This window comes from Podarcis muralis, chromosome 16, assembly GCF_964188315.1.
Source record: "Podarcis muralis chromosome 16, rPodMur119.hap1.1, whole genome shotgun sequence".
Taxonomy (NCBI): domain Eukaryota; kingdom Metazoa; phylum Chordata; class Lepidosauria; order Squamata; family Lacertidae; genus Podarcis; species Podarcis muralis.
In genome coordinates, this window is record NC_135670.1 from 41,558,098 (window position 1) to 41,582,551 (window position 24,454).

Consider the following 24,454-nt stretch of genomic DNA (forward strand, 5'->3'; position numbering starts at 1 on the left):
AGCTTTCAGATTGGGTAAAAAACAAGACAGAAAGACCCCGAGAGATTGCTTAATCACACTCAGATCCAAGGAGGAAAGAGACAAAATATTAGGACTACACTTTGAAAAGGCCTCGCAAATCGGAAATTCAGCTATACAGATCTTTAAAGATATCCCAAAATACATTTTGGATTTAAGAAGCTTCTACAAGGATTTGGCTCTTCTGCTTAAGAAAAATTCCATTCGCTTTAGGTGGGAGTTCCCACAAGGACTGTCATTTGACTATAAGGCAAAGAAGGTGAAAATAAAGACAATCCAAGACAAGGACAAATTTCTGGCAAGAAATCAGGAGGACCTGCAGAAGGGGACTGTGGACGCACTTGCAGAACAGAGGAGAGCATTGGAGATTTTGAATCTGTCGATCGGACAAAAACTACTACCATCAGAAGAAGAGCAACAACTTGGAGCTGTTGGAGGAGTTTAGAAAAACAATAAGATGGCTCTGCAATTTCTTAGCTGGAATTGTAATGGGCTCAATGGGCCCTTGAAGAGAAGACAAGTATTTCATATATTGAACAGAGAACAATTGGACCTGATATGTCTACAAGAAACCCACATAACCAGAGCTCACAGGAGACTACTCACAAATAAAAGGCTAGGACAAGAATTCATTTCATTAGACAAAGTTAAGAAAAGAGGAGTGGTAATATATGTGAAAGAGAAATGGGCCCCAAAAATGATATTCAAGGACGAACAAGGGAGATACCTGGCTGTGGAGATACAAATACAAGGAGAAAAATTTCTAGTGGTTGGAATTTATGCACCGAATGAAGGCAAATCTGACTTCTTTAAGAGACTTCATGAAACCCTGACTGACTATTTGGATTACAATATGATAATTATGGGAGACATGAATGGCGTGGTCTCCACTAATATGGACAAGGCACAAAGACTAACAGTTAGCAAGGAAGGGAGACTCCCTAAGACTTTTTTTGAAATGACAGAAAATATGGGCTTGATAGACATATGGAGAACAAGGAACCCTCTGGAGAGAGAGGGAACTTTCTTCTCCCAAGCAATGATGACCTGGACCAGAATCGATCAAATTTGGATTACTAGTGGAATGGCCCCAAAGATTAAGAAAGTGGAAATCTGCCCAAAAACTTGCTCCGACCATAACGCCGTGAAGATGGAGATGAAACTCACAATGACTGGTCAATTTAGATGGAGAATGAATGACACCCTCTTTCGAGATAAGGAGATTCTCACGAAGGCCCAAAAGACCCTAAAAGACTACTTTGAAATAAATCTGAGGACCGACGTGGAGAAAAGAGTGGTCTGGGACGCAAGTAAGGCAGTGATGAGAGGATTTTTGATTCAACAAAATTCAATAAAGAGGAAAAAACAAAATGAGAAAAAAGAAAAGATTTTGGAAATGATAAAGGAAGGAGAGAAAAAATTAAGAACAAAACCAAAGTCTCAGGACATCTTAAGAGAGATTAAGTTGTATCAAACACAATATATGGAATTGATGAACCAAGAGATAGAATGGAAGATAAAGCAAATGAAGCAAAAGACTTTTGAATCAGCAAATAAATGTGGCAAACTTTTGGCATGGCAACTCAAGAAAAGGCAGAAATTAAATACAGTTACAAGCCTAGAGGTGGATGGGAAAAATATCTCTAAACCCAACGAAATTAGAAATTGCTTCTTAAGCTACTTCAAAAAACTTTATACTCAAGGCCCGCAAAATGAAGAAGATATAGACAAATTCCTTGGAAAATATGGATTACAAAATATCTCTCACCAAAGTAAGATGGATTTGAACCAGAGAATTTCAGAACAAGAGATAGAGGCTGCCATTCAGAATATGCAATTGGGCAAATCTCCAGGACCAGATGGACTGACTTCCGGATACTACAAATCTTTGAAGGAATGGCTGATTCAACCATTAAGAGAAGTTTGTAACGAGATCTTTGAAGGAAAAAGGGCACCTGAATCGTGGAAAGAAGCTTATATTTCACTCATACCAAAGTCAGAGACTGAAAAGACCCAACTTAAGAACTACCGCCCAATATCATTGCTCAATGTGGATTACAAAATTTTTGCAGACATTTTGGCAAAAAGATTTAAAAGAGTGCTGATGGAGAAGATTCATAAGGACCAAGCAGGCTTTCTCCCTAAAAGACACCTGGCAGATAATGTAAGGAATGTAATAGACATTTTGGAAAAGCTAGAGGTGAATATAAACACTAAAGCAGTACTGATCTTTGTGGATGCGGAGAAAGCCTTTGACAATATTTCTTGGAGTTTTATGAAGAAGAATCTTCATGGGATGGGGGTAGGCCAGGGTTTTGAAAATGGTATGGCTGCAATATATTCCGAACAAAAAGCTAAACTGATTGTAAATAATGTTGTGACTGAGGAACTGAAGATAGAAAAAGGAACACGACAGGGGTGCCCGATCTCCCCATTACTTTTTATCTCGGTTCTGGAGGTGTTGCTGAATATGATAAGAAATGACCAGCAGGTTAAGGGAGTGCAGGTCGGAGCTAAACATTACAAGTTAAGAGCGTTTGCAGATGACTTAGTATTGACTTTGCAAGAGCCAAACACTAGTACGAAAAAGGTTTTAGAAATAATACAACAGTTTGGCCAGGTAGCTGGATTTAAGCTGAATAAGCAAAAAACTAAAGTTTTAGGGAAAAACCTAACAGACATGGAAAAGGAGAAATTCCAAGAGGAGACAGGTTTGACAGTAGTCAAGAAGGTGAAATACCTAGGGGTTTACTTAACATCTAAAAATGTGAATTTATACAAGGACAACTATGAAAAATGTTGGTCAGAAATTAAAAAAGATCTAGAAATATGGTCAAATTTGAAATTGTCAATGTTAGGCCGAATTGCAGTGATCAAAATGAATGTACTGCCTAGAATGTTGTTTTTGTTCCAGACCTTGCAGATTCTTGACAAGATGGAATGTTTCAAGAGGTGGCAGAAAGATATTTCGAAATTTGTCTGGCAGGGCAAAAAGCCCAGAATCAAATTTAAGATATTGACAGATGCTAAAGAAAGAGGGGGGTTTGCCCTGCCGGACTTAAAATTGTACTATGAGGCAGCAGCTTTTTGCTGGCTGAAGGAATGGATGCTCCTCGAGAACACAGACATTTTGGATCTGGAAGGTTTTAACAATGTTTTTGGTTGGCATGCATATTTATGGTATGACAAAATTAAGCAGCATAGTGCCTTTAAAAATCACATTGTTAGAAAAGCATTGTTTAATGTATGGATGAGATATAAAGATCTGTTGGAAAACAAAACCCCTAGATGGGTGTCACCAGTCGAGGCTAAAGCAGTAAAGAAACTCAATATGGAGGTCGGATGGCCGAAGTATTGGGAAATTTTGGAACAGGATGGAGATAAGTGGAAATTACAAAGCTATGACAAATTGAAACATAAAGTACAAAACTGGCTTCAATATTATCAAATAATGGAGCTTTTCAAACAGGACAGGAAAATTGGCTTTCAGGTGGAAAAATCAAAACTAGAGATTGAACTGCTAGAACCCAACACTAAGAATTTATCAAGAATGTATAACTTGTTGCTGAAATGGAATACACAGGATGAAATGGTGAAATCAGCTATGATTAAATGGGCACAAGATATTGGACATGACATTATGCTCGCTGACTGGGAACAGTTATGGACCACCGGTGTTAAGTTTACGGCATGTAATGCCCTAAGAGAAAACATAATGAAAATGATTTACAGGTGGTACATGACCCCAGTCAAGCTGGCAAAAATTTATCATCTGCCCGATAACAAATGTTGGAAGTGTAAGGAGACTGAAGGTACCTTCTACCACCTTTGGTGGGCATGCCCGAAGATTAAGGCCTTCTGGGAAATGATCTATAATGAAATTAAAAAAGTACTTAAATGTACCTTTTCTAAAAAACCAGAGGCCTTCCTCTTGGGCATTGTCGGCCAATTGGTGGCAAAGAGGGATAGAACTTTCTTCATGTACGCTTCAACAGCAGCAAGAATACTCATCGCAAAGTATTGGAAGACACAAGATCTACCCACTCTGGAAGAATGGCAGATGAAAGTGATGGAGTATATGACATTGGCCGAGATGACAGGCAGAATCCGTGACCAACGAAAAGAGACGGTGGAAGAAGAATGGACAAAATTTAAAAGTTATCTTAAGGACTACTATAAACTTAATGAATGTTAAAATGTTGTGGTTCCCAGAAACAAAGGGGTTCAGGATATAAGGTTAGAATTACAAAAGAGGATTAAGATGATAGAGAATGGAAAGTAACAATGGGGAGTTGCTGGTTGAATTATGGACATTGGGATGCAGAGGGGGGGGGGTATGGGGAAGTCCAAGAAAAGAGGTTTATGAAAATATGTTTGAAACTATACGTGTATGTCTGTCACCTTTAGTGTTTGTTTGTTTCTTTTAAAAATTTTGTAAAACCAATAAAAAATATTTAAAAAAAAAAAAAAAAAAAGAAATGGAGGTAGTGAGAGATTTTGCTTTCTTGGGCTCCATGATCATGGCAGATGGTGACAGCAGTCACGAAATTAAAAGACGACTGCTTCTTGGGAGAAAGGCGATGGCAAACTTAGACAGTATCTTAAAAAGCAGAGACATCACCTTGCCAACAAAGGTCCGTATAGTAAAAGCCATGGTTTTCCCAGTAGTGATGTATGGAAGTGAGAGCTGGACCATAAAGGAGGCTGATCGCCGAAGAATTGATGCTTTTGAATTATGGTGCTGGAGGAGACTCTTGAGAGTCCCATGGACTGCAAGAAGATCAAACGCATCCATTCTTAAGGAAATCAGCCCTGAGTGCTCACTGGAAGGACAGATCGTGAAGCTGAGGCACCAATACTTTGGCCACCTCATGAGAAGAGAAGACTCCCTGGAAAAGACCCCGATGTTGGGAAAGATTGAGGGCACAAGGAGAAGGGGAGCAAGGAAGAAAGGGGAAACCCCACCCACAGGCAGCTTTGTGGGGGTGTTGGTGTGTAGGCAGGTGGGCAGAATGGGGACACTATCCCCTTTGTGGCGTGACAGGCAGGAACGTGAGTCAATCGGCTGCCCTTTGCTTCTGCTCCCTAGAAAGGGGAGTGGGCTTGACTTGCTGCAGTTTTACAGATCCTTTGGAAGGCTGTCACAGTTGGATTCACCTTTTCTCTAGGATGGTGATTCCCAACTGCTGGCAAAACATTTTTACAACCAAATGCATACTGAGCAACTCTGGTGAGCCCCAGTGATATTTCAAGGTTATGGGAATGGCTTGTTCTCTCCAATATGTTTTCATTTAATGTGAAAAATCCTGCTCTCCATATTGTTAGAGAGACTGTCAATTCACTCAGAAACACTTTCCACAACAACCGCTGCATTATATATATATATATATATATATATATATATATATATATATATATATATATATATATTGCTTTCGTAGGGTGGCTGATGTGTGATATATATATATATGCTAATGAGCCCTTTGAAGAACAGCATTAAAAAGTGCTGGAACCAGAGTCAGCCGTGGCTTCATGTCAAACCACAGCAGGCGCCTCCAGCAAGATTGCAGCTCCTCACTTCTCTTAACCTAATTTCATGTATTAAAACTAAATTAGCAGGAATGTTAAAACAAGAGGAAGCACATTCAAAAGATTCACTCAATATGCAAGTCAGCGTGGAGGGAGGCAGATGGAGGATCCTGTCACAGCGTGTGTCTGCGTGGGGAAAACAGCAGGGGCAGCACGTGGAGGTGGAACAACAGCCAGGGCTCTTGACCGTCCTGCCAAGGGGGTTCCCAGGAGCTGTAGAGACCACCAAGGAAGGAGCCCTGCAGGGATCAAGGTGATCCTTGCTAGCCCTTTAGCCAACTGCCCAGGAGGGAGTTCAGGAAAGGCAGGCAGTGGTTCGTGCTCTGGTGTCTGGGGGTGCTGCTGCTGCTGCTCCTTCTTCCTCTCCACAAGCCTGTTGCCAAGGGAAGGAAACTGTTGGAAGACCCTCCCCACTTTGTGCATTTCAACCCCCACACCCTGGAAGCTGCAGCAGTAGCTCATGGTTCACATGCAAGACGCAATGAGGCTGGCTTGCTGAATGAAGACCCAAAGGGGTGGTCCAGATAAAAAGGCTAGCTAAGATGACAGTGCCCTGAGGGCAGAGCTTCCTCGGAGGTCCTCCTCCATCCAATCAGGATGGCAGCCCTAGGATGGCGAGGGAAGCCAAGACAACTGACAGGGAGGTGATGCAAGTGACTGAACCATCATGGATGGGCCTGAACTTGTGGCCCAGGTCCCTTGCCAGACGGAAAGCCAAGGAGATGGTGCCGGGAAGCTGGCCTGGGCCTGGGCAGAAGAGGGGGCAAGCAAGAGAACCCCCAGCCCCTGGGCACAGAGAAAAGGCAAGAAGCTGATTTCAATTTCTGGGTTTTCACTCTGCTCATTTTCTTCCAAATCACTTCCAAAAGCAGAGGCCTTTCTGTAGTTAATTGTGTGTCTCCTTCTGCTTACACTTTAAAAGATTCCTCCTCTCTTGGGAAGTGACTTTTGTATACAAATCACGTAAAACTGCTTAGACAAACCTCTGGAGATGATTAGAAGGGGCCAGCTTTCCATTTATACCTTAAGAAAGCAGCAGATGTCAAATGAACCATTTGTATACATTTGGAGAGGCAAAGAGCTGGCATCTGAGTTTCATTAGGACCTTCAAGAGCACACAGAGCTTGGGGCCAGCTGCTCATTGATTAGAGCCTTGGAACAAAAGGCACCGCCTTGCAAAGATGGTTTGGCCAAGGTTCACTCAAGTCGAAGGCCGAATGCTAAGCATAACATGAGCAGCACATGAGCAGCTGGAGAGCAAAAAAAAAATCCCTGTGCTCCCCTCACAGGGTTATCTGCTCACTTTTCAGCCAAGTCTGCAGCACCAAGAATAGCCAGGCTGCGGCCTGATTCCGAGAGGATAGCAAAGAGCTCTTTCTACTACAAAAACACTCCGGGGCCGGGGATGGGGGGAAGCAACAGGAAGGGCCTTTACTGCTGAGAGATCCCCTTTCTAAACCAACATAGGAACAGGCAAAATATGACAAGTGTTGCTAAACATTCCACGGACCGTGCTGAAACAAAAAGAACAAAAAAGTCGCTTCAAAGGTTAAGCCTGATGAAAAGAGGAGAGCGAATCCCAGCAAAGGGAGGTCTGAGCAGTGGGGTGTGATGGCCCAATTCTGTGCAGGAACTGTAAGCCCTTCCAAGGTCAAACGCTTCCAGACCTTGAAGTAAAGCTAGGACAGCACAACTGGGATGCACGAGTCCTCCAACTACCAAGTAGGGACAAATTGCAGAGGGAAAATGGGGGCTGTCATCATTCCTCACTTTTGCGAGCGGTTCCTATAATTCATTTGGAGCGTTCAGAAAGGAGTTAACTGTGTTAAATGCAACACAGAGCAAGGAGGAGGAGAGTGGGGAGAGCTGTTCAGGATTACAGTACAGTCGAACCTTGGTTTTCAAAAAGAATGCATTCCTGAAATCCGTTTGACTTCTGAAATGTTCGGAAACCAAAGTGCGGCTTCCGATTGGTGCAGGAACGTCCTGCAGCCAATTGGAAGCCGCGACGGACGTTCGGCTTCCAAGGCAAAGTTTGCAAACTGGAACACCTACTTCCAGGTTTGCGGTGTTTGAATTCCAAGTGGTTTGTGAACTAAGCTGTTCAAAAACCAAGGTACAACTGCACTACGTTGTTCTGCACAAGGATCATTCACTCACTCTACAGCTGAAGCAGCTAACCTGCAGCCTGGATCCCCTCGCCGAAGAGCTCTTGTGCACTCCCAACATTTCAACAATTAAATTTTTTAAAAAATGTGTTCTGCAGAGGTGTTCCCACCTTTGGTGCTGTGGGTGTCCCAGCAGCCCCTCCCCCCCCCCCAAAAAACCTGGCTGCTTCTGCCTCCATTTACCTCGCCTTTAATGGCCTCTCTTCTTCGTCTGCTGTGGCGACATTGTCCTTGGCACTCAGAAAGGAACACTCCTTCCCCTTCCCTCAGCCCATATTACAATGGGCATGGGGGGGAGGGAAGAGGCACATTTGCAAGCTAAGAAGGCACCTGAATGCATCCCCCCCCCCCAACACAGTGCAAGGACGTGGAGGGAAAATGCTGGAGAATCTCCACCCCCACCCCACTGCTGGTCTCTGTGAGGCCTGGGGGAGGAAGGGGCAGAAACAAGGCTAGAGGTGCTTCTGCCCTTCAGATACAGCAGATGCCAAGCCAAGCAGGGCAGGTGGACTAGCAAAAAAACAGCAAAAAGTTTCAATGAAGGCACTGATCCAGGGGAAAAAAGCCTTCCACAGGCCCATGTGATTAACCCCACCAGAAGTGTCTGCAGCACCCTGAGTTGTGTGATCTGCAGCTGCATGAGACCACTTACTCCAGGCTCGACTTGGCTCCTGTCAGCAATGTCAATGTGGACAACTTCCACGTTCTTCCACGTATTTGGATCTAAGTCGTGCACCTGCAGGGAGGAGAGGAAATGGGGTCAACCTGGGCAGCAACTAAGAGTTTCCCCAATAATGCCCTCCTGGCTCAAAGGAGGAAGAGATCCTACAATGTGGCCTTGAGGGTAGAGTCAATGTGAATCCATTTCCCTCTGACTGGGGCCACTGTCAGGCTGCAGCTCACCCACCCAATATGGACCACCGGCTGCAAACACAACAAGGCAAAAGGAGGGCGTGAGACCATTTTGAGAGGAACTTGCATGTCTCATTTTAAAGGGAGTTAGTTTCACATTTAATGTAACTTTCTTTCACCTGAGCATTTAAAAACATTTTAAAAATTAACTTTAATATTTTAAACTGAATGAGTATTTATCTGCTGGGTTTTTTGCATGTATTTATTGTTGATGTGCTTGCTTTAGAAATTTCTTAACTACCTTGAACTAATTGCTAAACGTCAGTATACATACATGTTTAAAATACAGTGGGGCCTCAGGTTACATACGCTTCGGGTTACAGACTCCACTAACCCAGAAATAGTGGTTCAGGTTAAGACCTTTGCTTCAGGATGAGAACAGAAATCGTGCTCCGGTGGCGCGGCAGCAGCAGGAGGCCCCATTAGCTAAAGTGGTGCTTCAGGTTAAGAACAGTTTCAGGTTAAGTACGGACCTCTGGAACGAATTAAGTATTTAACCCGAGGTACCACTGTACCAGAGTTGGATGGAGCCAGAGGCTGAAGTACAGTCTGAGCACTCAGGGCAGGGGAGAAACATTTGCTTTGGTATGAACCCCCGTGCCCCCGCCCCCACCCCTAGCGTTGCTTAGTGGCTGTCAAGCTCTGGAGTCTGCTGTCTGGCAAAGAAGCAGCAGCAGTAAAGGCCTTGCCCAAACAAGGTGGTGGCAAAATGTGGCTCTCCAACTTACATTGTTAGATGTTCCCAAATCTGATTTATGCCAAGTCTCAATTTTGATGAAGAAGTCGTCTTTCATATATTCATTCTATCAAAGATAAAAGATAAATAAGGCAGTAACTAATGTGGTTCATTTGTAAATCCTCTTCCAGTCTTTTGCAATATATCCATCTGGTCTTTAGAGAGGCAATCAGGGATGGGGGGAGGCAAACCTGATTCCCACCCCCAACTCAAAGGCAAGTACATGTGTGGTGGAGGAAGAGAACTGTCAGGAAGCAGGAGAATGCTTGAAGCTTCCAACCAACCAGATTCTTTCCTGCAAATGTCCCCTCCCTATACCCCACAACAGCAGATTCATAGGAGAGCACTGCCCAGAGCAGGTAGGGCAAAGCACCTTTCTCCACCCTCCCTAACCCTCCTGCGTAACAGGGCAGGCAAACATTTGTAGGCAGACCACCAATGGAGTGTTTTGTTTTGAGGTTGGCCTAATTAAATTCCCTGCTTTTTATTTTATTGTTTATCATTTTATACTATTGTTACTGTAAGGTGCCTAACTATTGGGCAATACCTACACAAAATAAACATGGAACTCCATCATGAATGACTCCCCCCCCCCCCCGCCTCGAGCAGCAGTCTCTGCACCCTGCCTTACAGACTTACCCTCCACTAAGCAACCCACATGAACTAGACAAGACTCCCCTCCAGCCCATCCTTGTAGGATCCTGGCCACAGCTACCACATCCGTGTTGGGGAGGGGACACCGCAGCAATGCCCAAACAGGCAAGCTCCAGAACGTCGCCCCACTTTATTATTTTAGCTGTATTGTAATGGCAAGTGGGGAAGTGTTAAACACACCACAGACTAAAACTTTTATCTGACCCACCACCCCCAGTTTAGCTCTCACAGAGCTGAATGTGGCATGTGTTGATGATTGAAGGCTGTGAAGGAGGGAAACCATTTTCAGAGAAAGGTAAGACTGCTGTTTTTTTCTTTTTAAAAATGAGGTGCCTGTACTCATACCTTGATAAAAGCATTGTGGGCACCAGCACAAAATGGCTGTCATGAGGAGGGGTGGTACTCTACTGTTGAGCACTATCATAGAAGCAGGACTGCCCCTGAAAGATTGAACCCCTCACAGAGGGACCTCACACTGAGGACCCAGGTGCCTACATTCAACCAAGAAGAGCTAAAAAGCTTCAAAGGTGCCAACAGTTCAGCCTATTCACAAGCCAAGAGAAACATAGTACTCACCGTTACAACTGAAGCCCACCAAGACATGGAAAGAAAAAGAAAAGGTAAACAAACAGGTATGAATGTATCTCAACATTCTTATTTACAGAACTCAAGGGTGAAATTGCTGGTCTCACAACAAATATGAGTAACTTTTGCCTAAGAACAGCTTCTGTACCTGAGGGCTAGAAAGTACTAGGGGGGTTATTAGGTTGTCTTTGTTTTTATTGTGTATTTTTTTTTTTTTTTTGTATTGCAATTTTATGTTGTGAACCACCTTGCGCTCTACGGGTATAGGGCAGTATACAACCTAAATAAATAAAACTTGATGTGATAGAGATCTAAAATAATGTCAACATCATAATGCTGTGGATACATTTTCACTTGGGGATAAGAATGGTTGCAGGCGCTGGGGTTTCCCCCCGATGGCTTGGAGCACTGAGTGGGACTGCAGCAATCAGGGCAGCCACCTACAGGGCTCATGGTTTCCCTCAGAGTGACCAGGATGTCTACTTAAAAGAGCTCTATGAGACAGCCAACAAATATCACTTCCTCCACAGCCTGGTCTCCTGGCTGTGCCCCACAGCCGCTATCCCTTGATGGCTGGCAGCCCCCTATCCCTGGGCATGTTCTCCGGCGCCCTGTATTACTACACAGTGACAGGGGACCTGGTCCTGACCAAGGCAGCACCTTATGGTGGTTCCCTCCTCATCTGGATTGCCATGGCCCTTGACACCCCCAGTCCATCCCCACGTGCACCCTCTCTCCCATCGCTGGGGCAGCCACCCCTGCTGCTCATTCCCCGTCTTAGGCTTGCAAGAAGAGAACCCTGGGAGAGGAGAGATCTCCCAAACGTCAGAGAGGGATCCCTTGAGGTTGTTAGCCTGCTCTGAACGTGTCTCTATCCTGCAGCTTGGAATTCCCTAAATGCTGAATCCTTTTTTAGAAGTCAAGATCCTTTTCAAAACTTGCAGCCAGATTTGAGTTTGTGATGGAAGAAGAGCTTAGGCCTCAATGAAATGTTGGTGCTTTTTAACTTAATAAATGAGAGTGATTTAACTTAAAAAAACAACCACCACCACATCATAATGCTGTTATCCAAACGTATGGTGAACTTAGAATACTGTGTTCAATTCTGGTGGCTGCATTGTGAAAAGGCAGGTTGGCCACTCTAAAAAACCGTATTCAAGGTTACTTGTGAAATACTAAAATACAAACAGCATCAAAGCAGGCATCATGAAAAGATATGAGCTAAAAACAAATAAAACAAGGCACTGCAAACTGCAAAAAAGCCCCTCTGGACATCACAGCTTAAGAACCCCTTGTTTGATTGGTGCTTGGTGCGATCTCTCACAGACACATGTGGCTCCTGCAGCTTCAGGTCCAGGCTAAGGCACACACTGCATGCGCCACGGGCACAAGCAACCCGCCCCCCGTCCCCCGCCTGAGAAAGCAGCTCTTTATAACTTCAGACAGGTCAGAACTGAGCCACAACTCCAATAAAAGCAATCCCAGTTGCAGACAACTCTGAAGAGTTTGAGATCGCCCATATCCTTGCAGTTCTATGAAGGGTTCAGGCCTTTGGTGCTTCCCCTTATGAGGACCTGGCATTAGTGACAACAAGCCCAGTCAAAATCCCTGGAAGTCAGAGGGTGGAGGTGGGGGACTGAAGTGGCAGATTATTTTCCTGCCTGGCCCGGCCCCACAGTGGTGTTTTGCTTGAATACCTTTGAAACCACATAGCTAAAGAATGGGGAAAGGAGACTCACTCGTCCTGCAGTAAGGATAGGCATTCCAGGCCTTTTCATGGAATACCAACGAACCTTCTGGAGCAAACATCCGCACAAACCCAGGAACTTTGCTGCAATAAACCAAAGTGGGATGTCAGATGTGAGCCTTGCCAAGAGAAGTATGGTCCAGGCACCTGCTCCAAGAGGCATCCCTTACACAAACACATTCTATTGGCATGCACAGCCTCAGCAATGGCAAATACAGTTGTACTAAAGTCAGGGGCTCAGCTCTGCCTCTTTCCAAGAGTGTCGCATTGCCAACAAGGTCAGAGGGAGGGAGGTATGGTGGACAAGGAAAGGTCATCAAGTCCGAAGGAGGATGTCTCTCCAGCCCACCCCAGCTGCTGATATCTGTCGTGCCCTCAAGAGTGGAAGCTGAGGGGGGCACTCAGAAAGGGAAGCTCCTGTAGCTCCCAGGCTGCCTATCAGGGATTAAGGCTGAGTCACCCCACTCTTTCAGACACACCTCTCTGCAAGCAGCCCCTTCTCTTACCTCTTCAGGTGGTAAATCTTGTGCGTATACTGTCCTTTTTCGCCATCCTTCTCATAAGGCTCATTGGTTAAGACTTGAATCCCTTCACCACCACCAGTTTCATTTTTACTGGCTTCAGCCACAGAATAAAGTTGTCCAACTTGATACTAAAGGGGGGGGGGGAGGGAGGAGAAAGGAATGTTAAGATTCTTTTTTTGTAAAGTGCCTCGTATCTTTCAGCAGCCCACCACACATAACTGTGATATTTGTGGAACGGCTGGGAAAGCCCAGCATAAGGGAAACCCCACAAGAGTTCCCCTTGCTGTTGTCCCCACAATGCTCTGTTCTTTGGCCAATAAAACCCCATGCTCCAATACGGCCAGGGGTTCTCCTGGCACCCCACATACAGGACTACCATTCACCAAGAGATCTCTGCTAAGGCTCAAGAGAAAACTGTTTCCCAAGACGGCTTACACTCGTTCTTAAGAACATTTTACAACATGTCTAATTTTTAAAAAAGCAAAACAATTCCCAATAAAGATCAATGAACATGTTAGTTTAAAGCTTCAGTTAAAGGCAGGTTAAAATATCATGTTTAAAGCCCACTTAGAAGCAGTCAGGGAAGAAGTCAGAGACAGACCTCCTTCTGGGAGGGAGGGACATGCACAGATCTGTAGCCTCCACTGAAAAGGACTCTGTCTTTTGTATCCACCAATGGTATCGACCTAGTAGCAGAGCCTCTGTGAATGTGCTTGGCACCTGGGCAGGTGAGCCTTAAGCACTCTGGCCCCAAGGCATTCAGGGAGGAATGGGGGCCCAAGGGTGGCACTGACAGCCAGTCATTTTTTAAAGGGCCACACCCCAGTGGCAGACACAGCCAATATAAATGCATATACACACACAAATATATAAACTCACCAGTCATGCAGGAGCAAAGCACCCACTCCCAACCCCACCGAGCATTTCTAGCCCACCCCAATCCAGCACTTGGGTATGTCTGGAAACGCTGCCTTTTGTTTTGTAAATCATTCTGTGCAAATTAAAAAGAAGCCTTTCTCCACACACCCACGTAAGAGATGAGGTGGCTAGCAATACTGCATTTCACTATTAACAAGCAGACAGAGGACTATTTCTACTGTGAGTATAAAGCTGGCATTTGCCAGCCACTTCCTATGATATGGTTGGCTAAATCTGGCCCACAGGCTGCAGGACTGGCACTCCTGGCTTGCAGCTTTAAGGGTCAATTTATCACAGAAGAAAGCAGGTAGCCAAAGTATCTGACACAGAACCAGTTTCATGTCCTCTGAACACAAACATCCAGGCAGCTGAACCATCTTCAAAGGCAGATAAATGTTTGCCTGCCGAACTGCCTTGCCCATCCAAGCACAAGGCCAGGAGGAACCCCAGCCCCTTTTCACACCCTCATCTTCCTGGGCTGAAGGGGAGTCGAGAGCTGGCTGGAAACTCATATCTTCACCAGTAACCAGAGTCACATAATCCCAAATAACAAGGAAGCAGCTGCCAGGCCCTTGTGAGCAGCAAAGGATTGGTGACACTTCTCTGGGCGGTGACAGCCGATCCATTTTCGGAAGGATGGGGCAACCATTGCCAGGAAAAGAAGCAGGCAGCTTCTAACTTGATTCAATCCAAATAAAAATTTGATCACCAGGGGAACGGGGCAGGGACACACGTACCTCTTGGACAGAGCAGGGCAGGACCACACGGCTGAAAGACAAAAGAGAAGAGGCCATGCATGTAAGACAACTTCGAAAGAGGTCCACAACAGTACAAGGCTGGCTAAGGATTTATGTTTGCAGATAAAGCAGTTTCTTGATGCAAGGGGTGGAACAGTTTCACTCAACTACAAGAAAGCTCAAATCCTGCCCTGAAAACAAACAAGAATTGGCTAATAAGCTTTGCAGTGTTTTTTGTTCTAGAAAAGGGCTATCCAACTTTTCATACCAAGTGGGCTGCGAGAGGACTTTGACACAGAACCTGTGGGCCATATACTGAATTAAATTTTCATACTGTAAATTAAAGTGTTCAATATATTTAATATATACTATTAATATAGTTAATTAAAGGTAAAGGGACCCATGACTGTTAGGTCCAGTCGCGGACTCTGGGGTTGCGGCGCTCATCTCGCTTTACTGGCCGAGGGAGCCGGCATTTGTCCGCAGACAGCTTCCGGGTCATGTGGCCAGCAATGACTAAGCCGCTTCTGGCGAACCAGAGCAGCACATGGAAACACTGTTTACCTTCCTGCCGGAGCAGCACCTATTTATCTACTTGCACTGTGTGCTTCCGAACTGCTAGGTCGGCAGGAGCAGGGACCGAGCAACGGGAGTTCACCCTGTCATGGGGATTCGAACCATCAACCTTCTGATTGGCAAGTCCTAGGCTCTGTGGTTTAACCCACAGTGCCACCCGCGTCCCAATATACTTAATTATATATACAGATATATACATATAAGTAAATATGCAATTTTATGGGGGTGCTGCTTTTCTCACATGTCCGAGAAAGAAATAAGCAGCAGGGTTGTGGGGAAAGACTCCCCTGGCTCCTTTTCCCTTCAGCCCTTTTCAGCTTAATCTGCCACTTCAGTCCCCCCACCCTCTGACTTCCAGGGATTTTGACTGGGCTTGTTGTCACTAATGCCAGGTCCTCATAAGGGGAAGCACCAAAGGCAGACACCCCTTCAGAGAACTGCAAGGATATGGGCAATCTTCTTTCCTGGGTTTTTCTCCCTTCCCCTCCACCAGAGGCAACACTGGATCTGATTGCCTGGGTTATTTTTTCTACAGCTATTTAGTGGCACTTTAATGATGGGCTTGTGAAAATGTGCCACTAAATATCTGGAGGTAGGAGTGGAAGCAATATAAAGCATGCCCACTCAACCGATCCAGTTTAGGATACCTAGAGATGGGAAGGCCTGGGGGGAAACCGGAAAATATGGGAGGGGAAACCAGTTTCCCCCCGTTTTTCTCCCAAAGCTGTTTTTTTCTTTTTAAATTTTATTTGCTGTTTTGGTGACACACTGAGGAAAAAAAAGGAAGAAAACTAAAAATACAAATGAAAATAATAATGAACACAAAATTATTTACAAAACAATAAAGCAAGATTTGGTCTTTGAACTATAGACCCGACCTCCCGTCTATTCCTTACTTCAATTATGTATTACTTGTTACCAATGCACACTTTTATCATAATTTAACTAATTCTTAGTTTGTCTAAGATCTCATGTCTTTCTTAAAGCAACAGAGTTTAAACTGCTGTAATTATTTTTCAAATATACTTTAAAGACCTCCCATTTTGAGACAAAATCCTGTTTTGGTTTATTCTTTATTTTTCTGATAGACTATCTAACTCTGCATATTCTGTCAATTTTTGAGTCCATTCATGAATAGAGGGGATTTCATCACTCTTCCATTTTGCAGCAATAAGAACTCTTGCTGCAACCATAGCATATAAAAAGACACCCTTCATTTTTGGGAGGATATCCAAATCTGTAATTCCCAGAAGATACGGTTCTGGTTTTCTGTTAAAGGAGATCTTTAGCATTTTTTGTAATTCTGAATGGATGCTCTCCCAAAATACCGGGATTTTCTTACATAGCCACCACATGGGATAGAGAGTACCTGATTTATCTCCACATCTCCAACAATTGCTTGGGACACCTTTATACATCTTCGAGAGTTTCCAGGGTGTTAAGTATCATCGGTGCTGCATTTTTAAGAAATTCTCTCTTAAGGCATAACAATTTGTAAATTTCCAATTGTTTTCCCATTGGGACATAGTTACTGAGTGCCCAAAGTCTTGTAACCACTTAACCATGGCCGTTGTAACCCCCCCCCCCCTCCTTGACTTCCCAGTCAAGGGGGAGTTGGTATACTTTTGAAAGGGTTTTTTTGTTTTAGAATTTACTAGCTCAGATTCGAGTCGAGAAGTTTCTATTGCAAACCCCTTTTGTTTATCAGATTTGAATTTTTCATATACCTAATAGTATTGGAAGCAATCTGCAATGAACTCTCTTATTTCCTCAAAACTTTTTAGTTTTAGTTGGTTATCTGGTGTTTTGTATTTTGGCCAAATTTCCTGGGTATTTTTCCTTTTCACCGCAGAGGTTTCTATTGGGGAAGTCCACCATGGGACTTTGGGCTCCAACAGGTCTTTATATTTCTCCCAGACTGCAAAATTATTATATGATTTGTGAATTTATGGACTTTGGCTTTCCTGTATATCAGGTAAGCGTGCCTGGGTCCTGCAGCATGCACCAGTCTTTCAGCCATGTGAAGCAGGCTGCCTCATAGTATAATTTCAGATCGGGTGGGGAAAAGCCTCCTTTGTCCTTTATAGCCATCTATTGGGGAAAAGGGGGGGGGACTGGTTCCCCCTCATTTTTCCAGGTTTTTTTCCAGGCCTTCTCATCTCTAAATACCACACCTGAACCTAGATTGAAATGGATCCCTGCCTACTGATATCAGGCAGGTGCCTTCACTGTACTCTTTTTCAGCACCTGCTAAAACATTTTTGTTTAGGCAAACCTATCCAGACATGTAGAATGTTGATGTGTGTTGAACTCAACACATTTGCAAAGGTGTCAGGACTACAGGTAAATTTTGCAAAGTCTGAGGCTATGTGCTTCAACGCTGCCCCCCCATACCCAAAAAGAATTCACCAGCATCACCAACATAAAACTTTGCCACACCAAGTTCAGATACCTAGGGGTACAAATAACCAGAAACCTCAACAAATTATACCTCCACAACTACAACCCCTTGAGGTAACAAATCAACAAATCCCTGAAGAGGTGGAACAACACCAGCTTCACTCTCTCACACAAAATCGCCATGATCAAAATTATCACCCTCCCAAAATTAACATACCTATTCCAAACCCTCCCAGTCTGGATTCCCCCAGCCCAACTTTGCAAATGGCAGAGAAAATTACACTCATTTATCTTCTCTCACAAAAAAACAAGAATAAGCCCCAATGCCTGCACCTCCCCTCCTCAGAAGAAAGATGGGTAACCCCAAACATAGAAGCGTATTACATTGCCAACCAAGTTCACCACATAATCCCTTACATCCTGTAAGACGAGACAAAACAATGGGTACACCTGGAGAGGAATACAACTGAAAATACCCACACCACAGCATACCCAAACAAACTAAGGGAAATCCCCACAACACTAAGCAGGTTCACACAGACCATGCTTAAAGCATGGAAAGAAATAGGTAAACTATCCCCAACCCCATCCCCACTAATTCCCCTGGCACACCACTTGCTATTCCACCATGCAGCACAAAACCTCCAGATAAAAACCTGGCAAACCAAAGCTTATACCACCTAACAGATTTCTACAAAAATAACAAACCCATATCAACACAAGAATACAAGGCAAACTAGGGGACACCCAAATGGCCTGACTAACACACCACCAATTACATGCCCTCTTAAACAATCCAGTAGTAAAGTCAGCAGCAACTAGGCCCCTGACAACCTTCGAAAACATGGCAAAGGGATGGTATCCGCAATATACAAAATACTACTCCAAAATCCCACAAAACCCCTAAATGTAATCAAAAAACAATGGGGGGATGACATAGGCTTTGAGATTAACCCCACCCAATGGACCAGAATGTGGTCTAAACCTCCCTTTAAATCTGTATCAGTGAAAAGAAAAGAACTCACTCTGAAACTCACTTACAGGTGGTACCTAAAACCACGAACACTAATACACCCCGGAGCCTCACCAAAATGCTGGAGAGGATGCACCTCCACAGGCACATACCTCCACATGTGATGGGAACGTCCTAAAATCCAACTCTTATGGACATCAATCATACAAGAAATATGCAAAATAACTAAGCAAGTATTACAAGTCACCCCAGAACTGGCCCTACTAAACATCTTCCAAGACAATGCCCACTCACATCACAAGGAGCTCATAACCCACCTACTCTCAGCAGCCAGAAGCATCAAACCCTGACACTGGAGAGATCTGTCAGAAGTAATGGTATCAAATAGTATGCAAAACAGTCTTATTAGAAAAACTAACCAACAAACTGAAACTGCCACGGGGACAAATCGAAGAAGACGTCTTCACCCCGGCATAGTTACCCTTTATCACATATACAACAAGATAACAGCAAGAACCCACCAACAGCATACAAATCAATCTGGCTAACCTGATCCAAAACCACACACACACACACCCCACTCACACACAAAAACAGATTTCACTACAGTCAATCAAAGACAACCACACCCTGGGCCACCCCTAAACTCTCTCACCACAAGCGAATAGTAAAGAGAACCCACACAACTGATGCTGACACAAAACCCCCACATTCACTAAGTAGAATACAGTGGTACCTCTGGATACGAATGTGATCCGTTCCGGAGCCCCGTTCGCATCCTGAAGCGAATGCAGCCCACGTCTGCTTGGGTCGCGATTCGCTGCTTCCGTGCATGACGTCATTTTGAGTGTCTGCACATGTGCAAGCGGCGAAACCCGGAAGTAGCGCATTCCGTTACTTCTGGGTCGCCGCGGAGCGCAACCCGAAAAAGCTCAACCTGAAGCTACTTCAACCTGAGGTATGACTGTAGAAGCATTGCCACCCAACCCCAACCCCCATTCCCCCTCCACCTCTTTCCCCCTTCCCCCAAGGCATCATTGAACAGCAGAGACTAAAAAAGACAACTCCTACCTAAAGCAATAGGTTCAGCGAGACGCAAAGCTCTCTCCTGCACAGATCCAGACACTGGATTGCATCAATGAATTTAGTGAAGCATGCCTAAGGGCTCATTTCTTCAGTATCACTGATTAAACCTAGATGATAACTTCACATTTCACCACTGGGGTTTGGAAACAACTATCATCCCTGTGGATAAACCTTTCCACAAAAGTGTTTGTGACTGCAACCCTGTAATGAAGTTTGGCTCCAATACAAAACATTCAGGTACATTACAGGAATTCTATAACGCAAGTGCTGCCCAGTCAATAGCACAAGATGCTCACTGGATCCCGTATTCCCCGAAATAAAATAGGAACAACCCAAAGCAGCTCACTCTACAGGATAATGTGTCCAGCAAGGCTCAGAAGGATCTAAATTCTGCTTAACTTTATGTATCCCACTCAACATACGTTTCAAAATGGGTCTTAAACGCCCTCCCCAATTCCTTATAAGTGAGCAAAGCTCCACATGGATAGGAAAATGATATTCCTGCCTCCAGGCAGAAAGTTCGCGTTTCTTCTAGTTAAATACCATCTGACATTGTCTGGAATTGAAGCTGTTGCTTTTCTTAGGGGAACTGGCATCAACCCATCCCCGCAGGTGCGGCCCCTGGGCTCGCCAGGAGTGGAGGCGACTTGCCTTCCCAGCGATCTTCCCCTTCTGCTCGACCGAGTTTCTCTCTCACGGAGAAGCCCATACGAAACCCGGCCAGCTAGCAAAATACAAGCCGGCCCGGCCTGGACTAGCGCTCCCCCCCCCCCCAAAAGCCACCGAGAAGCGCAGGAGGCGCCCCAGGGCCGGCCGCCGCCGCCGCCGCCTCCCTCCGTCCCTCCGCCTGGCTCCCCTGAGCGCCTCGGGGCTTCGGCGGGGGGAGTCGGGCGGGGGGGCGAGGCCGGAGGAAGGACCCCCCTCCCCCTCCCCGCTCCGGCCACTCACAATTCCTTGATGAGCACCATCTTCCCCCGCAGACAGGAGGCCAACGCGCAGGCGCGACCGGCGCCTCCTGCCCATAGCGCACCGCGCACCTTCCGGGAGCTGCTCCCCGCCCCGAACGAAGAGAGCAGCCAATCGCCGTCGTGACCTTGCCGAGCTGACCCACCAATAGGAGCGGGTACTTGGGAAGGCACGACGGCCGGGAGTGTCCGCCCGCGCCACAGCGTCCCGACGCATTCGCTCATTGGCGGAGCGCGCGAGCGGACGGGCCGTAGTCTCCAGCCAATGACAAGGGCGCCCCGGTTCTAGCCAACCAGCGCCACCCGGCGCCCGGAGGCCGGGCGGGGAGCGGAGCGCGGCCGGAAGTGACTCGCAGCAAGCCGAGGCGGACATCCGGCCGCCCAAGGGAGCGGCTTCCGGGCCCGTCTGCGGAGCCCGCTTCTGGCGCGTCCGGACCAGCCCTGCCGGGGCGCCGGGGAGGAGGCGGCTGGAGGCCCGGGCGGCGCTGAGCCCCTCCCCGCCCTCGCTTCCTCCCGGCGGGCGGAGCCCTCCGGCCCCGGCGGGAGGCGGCTCTCGGGGGAGAGGCGTCCCGGCGGTGGGCGGAGAACGGGACCGACCGCGGGTGGAAATCATAATAATGATAATAATAATTAGTAGTAGTCGTAATGGTTTCTGTGATTTACACGAAGCAGCTTTGGCGCTTCCGAGTCTTTGCTGCCGTGGCCTCCTGCCTGGACACCTCCGCTGGCTAAAGCTGAGAACACGCCGGCTGTCGGTCGACTCCCCGCCTGGGACGGCTGCCTATTCCTGCACTGCAGGAGGTGGGACTAGAAGATCCTTGGGGTCCCTTCCAGCTCTACCGTTCTTTGCTTCTATGCCGCGAGTCCCTTCAGAGACGCTTCATAAAGACCTTTGCCAAGCCAAAGGGCGCTGAGCATCGCCCCAGAAACAAGCGACACACACCGGGAATATATAGGCCACTCACGGAGAATATATGGAATATATACACCCACGGAGAATATATAGACCCAAAGAACAACCCCACATTTTTATAGCATAACTAAACAGGGCTCTCTGATTACCCGCAGAATACTGATCTGTGGGATTTGGACTGAGAAATGCAGAGTCCTCCTTCCTCGCTTGTTGCTGTTTAGTCGTGTCCGACTCTTCATGACCCCCTGGACCAGAGCACGCCAGGCGCTCCTGTCTTCCACTGCCTCCCGCAGTTTGGTCAAACTCATGCTGTTAGCTTCGAGAACACTGTCCAGCTATCTCGTCCTCCGTCGTCCCCTTCTTGCGCCCTTCATCTTTCCCAACATCAGGGTCTTTTCCAGGGAGTCTTCTCTTCTCGTGAGGTTGGCTAAAGTATTGGAGCCTCAGCTTCACAATCTGTCCTTCCAGTGAGCACCCAGGGCTGATTTCCTTCAGAATGGAGAGGTTTGATCTTCTTACAGTCCATGGGACTCTCAAGAGTCTCCTCCAGCACCATAATTCAAAAGCATCCATTCTTCGGCGATCAGCCTTCTTGATGGTCCAGCTCTCACTTCCATACATCACTACTGGGAAAACCATAGCTTTTACTATACGGACCTTTGTTGGCAAGGTGATGTCTCTGCTTTTTAAGATGCTGCCTAGGTTTGTCATTGCTTTTCTCCCCAGAAGCAGGCGTCTTTTAATTTCGTGGCTGCTGTCACCATCTGCAGTGATCATGGAGCCCAAGAAAGTAAAATCTCTCACTGCCTCCATTTCTTCCCCTTCTATTTGCCAGGAGGTGATGGGCCCAGTGGCCATGATCTTCATTTTTTTGATGTTGAGCTTCAGACCATATTTTGCGCTCTCCTCTCTCACCCTCATTAAGAGCTTCTTTAACTCCTCCTCACTTTCTGCCATCATGATTGTGTCATCTGCATATCTGAGGTTGTTGATATTTCTTCCGGCAATCTTAATTCCGGCTAGGGATTCATCCAGCCCAGCCTTTCGCATGATGAATTCTGCATATAAGTTAAATAAGCAGGGAGACAATATACAGCCTTGTCCTTTCCCAATTTTGAATCAATCAGTTGTTCCATATCCAGTTCAAACTGTAGCTTCTTGTCCCACATAGAGATTTCTCGGGAGACAGATGAGGTGATCAGGCACTCCCATTTCTTTAAGAACTTGCCATAGTTTGCTGTGGTCGACACAGTCAAAGGCTTTTGCATAGTCAATGAAGCAGAAGTAGACGTCTTTCTGGAACTCTGTAGCTTTCTCCATATTCCAGCGTATGTTTGCAATTTGGTCTCTGGTTCCTCTGCCCCTTCGAAATCCAGCTTGCACTTCTGGGAGTTCTCGGTCCACATACGTCTTAAGCCTGCCTTGTAGAATTTTAAGCATAACCTTGCTAGTGTGTGAAATGAGTGCAATTGTGCAGTAGTTGGTGCATTCTTTGGAACTGCCCTTCTTTGGGATTGGGATGTAGACTGATCTTCTCCAATCCTCTGGCCACTGCTGAGTTTTCCAAACTTGCTGGCATATTGAGTGTAGCACCTTAACAGCATCATCGTTTAAAATTTTAAATAGTTCAGCTGGAATACCATCACTTCCACTGGCCTTGTTATTAGCAGTGCTTTCTAAGGCCCATTTGACTTCACTCTCCAGGATGTCTGGCTCAAGGTCAGCAACCACACTACCTGGGGTGTACGAGACATCCATATCTTTCTGGTATAATTCCTCTGTGTATTCTTGCCACCTCTTCTTGATGTCTTCTGCTTCTGTTAGGTCCTTACCACTTTTGTCCTTTATTATGGTAATCTTTGTACAAAATGTTCCTTTCATATCTCCAATTTTCTTGAACAGATCTCTGGTTCTTCCCATTCTATTGTTTTCCTCTATTTCTTTGCATTGCTCGTTTAAGAAGGCCTTCTTGTCTCTCCTTGCTATTTTTTGGAAATTGCATTCAATTTCCTGTATCTTTCACTATCTCCCTCGCATTTTGCTTGCCTTCTCTCCCCTGCTATTTGTAAGGCCTCGATGGACAGCCACTTTGCTTTCTTGCATTTCCTTTTCATTGGGATGGTTTTAGTTGCTGCCTCCTGTATAATGTTGCAAGCCTCCACCCATAGTTCTTCAGGCACTCTGTCCAGCAAATCTAAATCCTTATTCCTGTCCTCACTTCCACTGTGTATTCATAAAGGTTTTGATTTAGATTGTATCTTACCGGCCCAGTGGTTTTTCCTACTTTCTTCAGTTTAAGCTTGAATTTTGCTGTAAGAAGCTGATGATCTGAGCCACAGTCATCTCCAAGTCTTGTTTTTGCTGGTTGTATAGAGCTTCTCCATTTTTGGCTGCAGAGAATATAATCAATCTGATTTCGATGCTGCCTATCTGGTGATGTCCATGTGTAGAGTCGTCTCTTGTGTTGTTGGAAAAGAGTGTTTGTGATGACCAGCTTGTTCTCTTGGTAGAACTCAATTAGCCTTTGCCCTGCTTCGTTTTGAACTCCAAACTTGCCAGTTGTTCCTTTTATCTCTTGATTCCCTACTTTAGCATTCCAATCCCCTATAATGAGAAGAACATCCTTCTTTGGTGTCATTTCTATAAGGTGTTGTAAGTCTTCATAGAATTGGTCAATTTCAGTTTCTTCAGCATCAGTGGTTGGTGCATAAACTAGAATTACTGTGATGTTAAAAGGTCTGCCTTGGATTCGTATCGAGATCATTCTATCATTTTTAAGATTGCATCCCTGTACAGCTTTCGCCACTCTTTTGTTGACTATGAGGACCATTCCTCCTTCCTCGCAGGGGAATTCAAATAGGGGCACGGTCCAAAGTAGCACAGGATGCTCTGGCGCATGTGGCAGTGAGACAGTTTTGGACAGCACAGAAGAGGTAGAAGGGTAGTTATGTTG

At 45.6% G+C, this 24,454-nt stretch overlaps 1 protein-coding gene across 3 annotated transcripts in view; it reads right to left on the minus strand.

The window, feature by feature from the left end:
- PITPNB (phosphatidylinositol transfer protein beta) overlaps positions 1–20,697 on the minus strand; it is a 34,249-nt gene extending 13,552 nt beyond the window's left edge. For 2 of the 3 annotated variants that reach the window (XM_028709229.2, XM_028709230.2), the window contains exons 1-7: positions 20,572–20,697; positions 14,589–14,619; positions 12,916–13,061; positions 12,402–12,493; positions 10,654–10,661; positions 9,416–9,490; positions 8,428–8,511 (exon numbers count right to left, since the gene is read on the minus strand). In XM_028709229.2, the coding sequence (XP_028565062.1) occupies positions 8,428–8,511; positions 9,416–9,490; positions 10,654–10,661; positions 12,402–12,493; positions 12,916–13,061; positions 14,589–14,619; positions 20,572–20,591 (456 nt within the window). In that variant the 5' untranslated portion in view covers positions 20,592–20,697. Of the gene's footprint in view, positions 1–8,427; positions 8,512–9,415; positions 9,491–10,653; positions 10,662–12,401; positions 12,494–12,915; positions 13,062–14,588; positions 14,620–20,274; positions 20,377–20,571 lie in introns of those variants that run through there. The other variant, XM_028709231.2, reaches the window with a different exon arrangement.
- Positions 20,698–24,454: the final 3,757 nt, after the last annotated feature.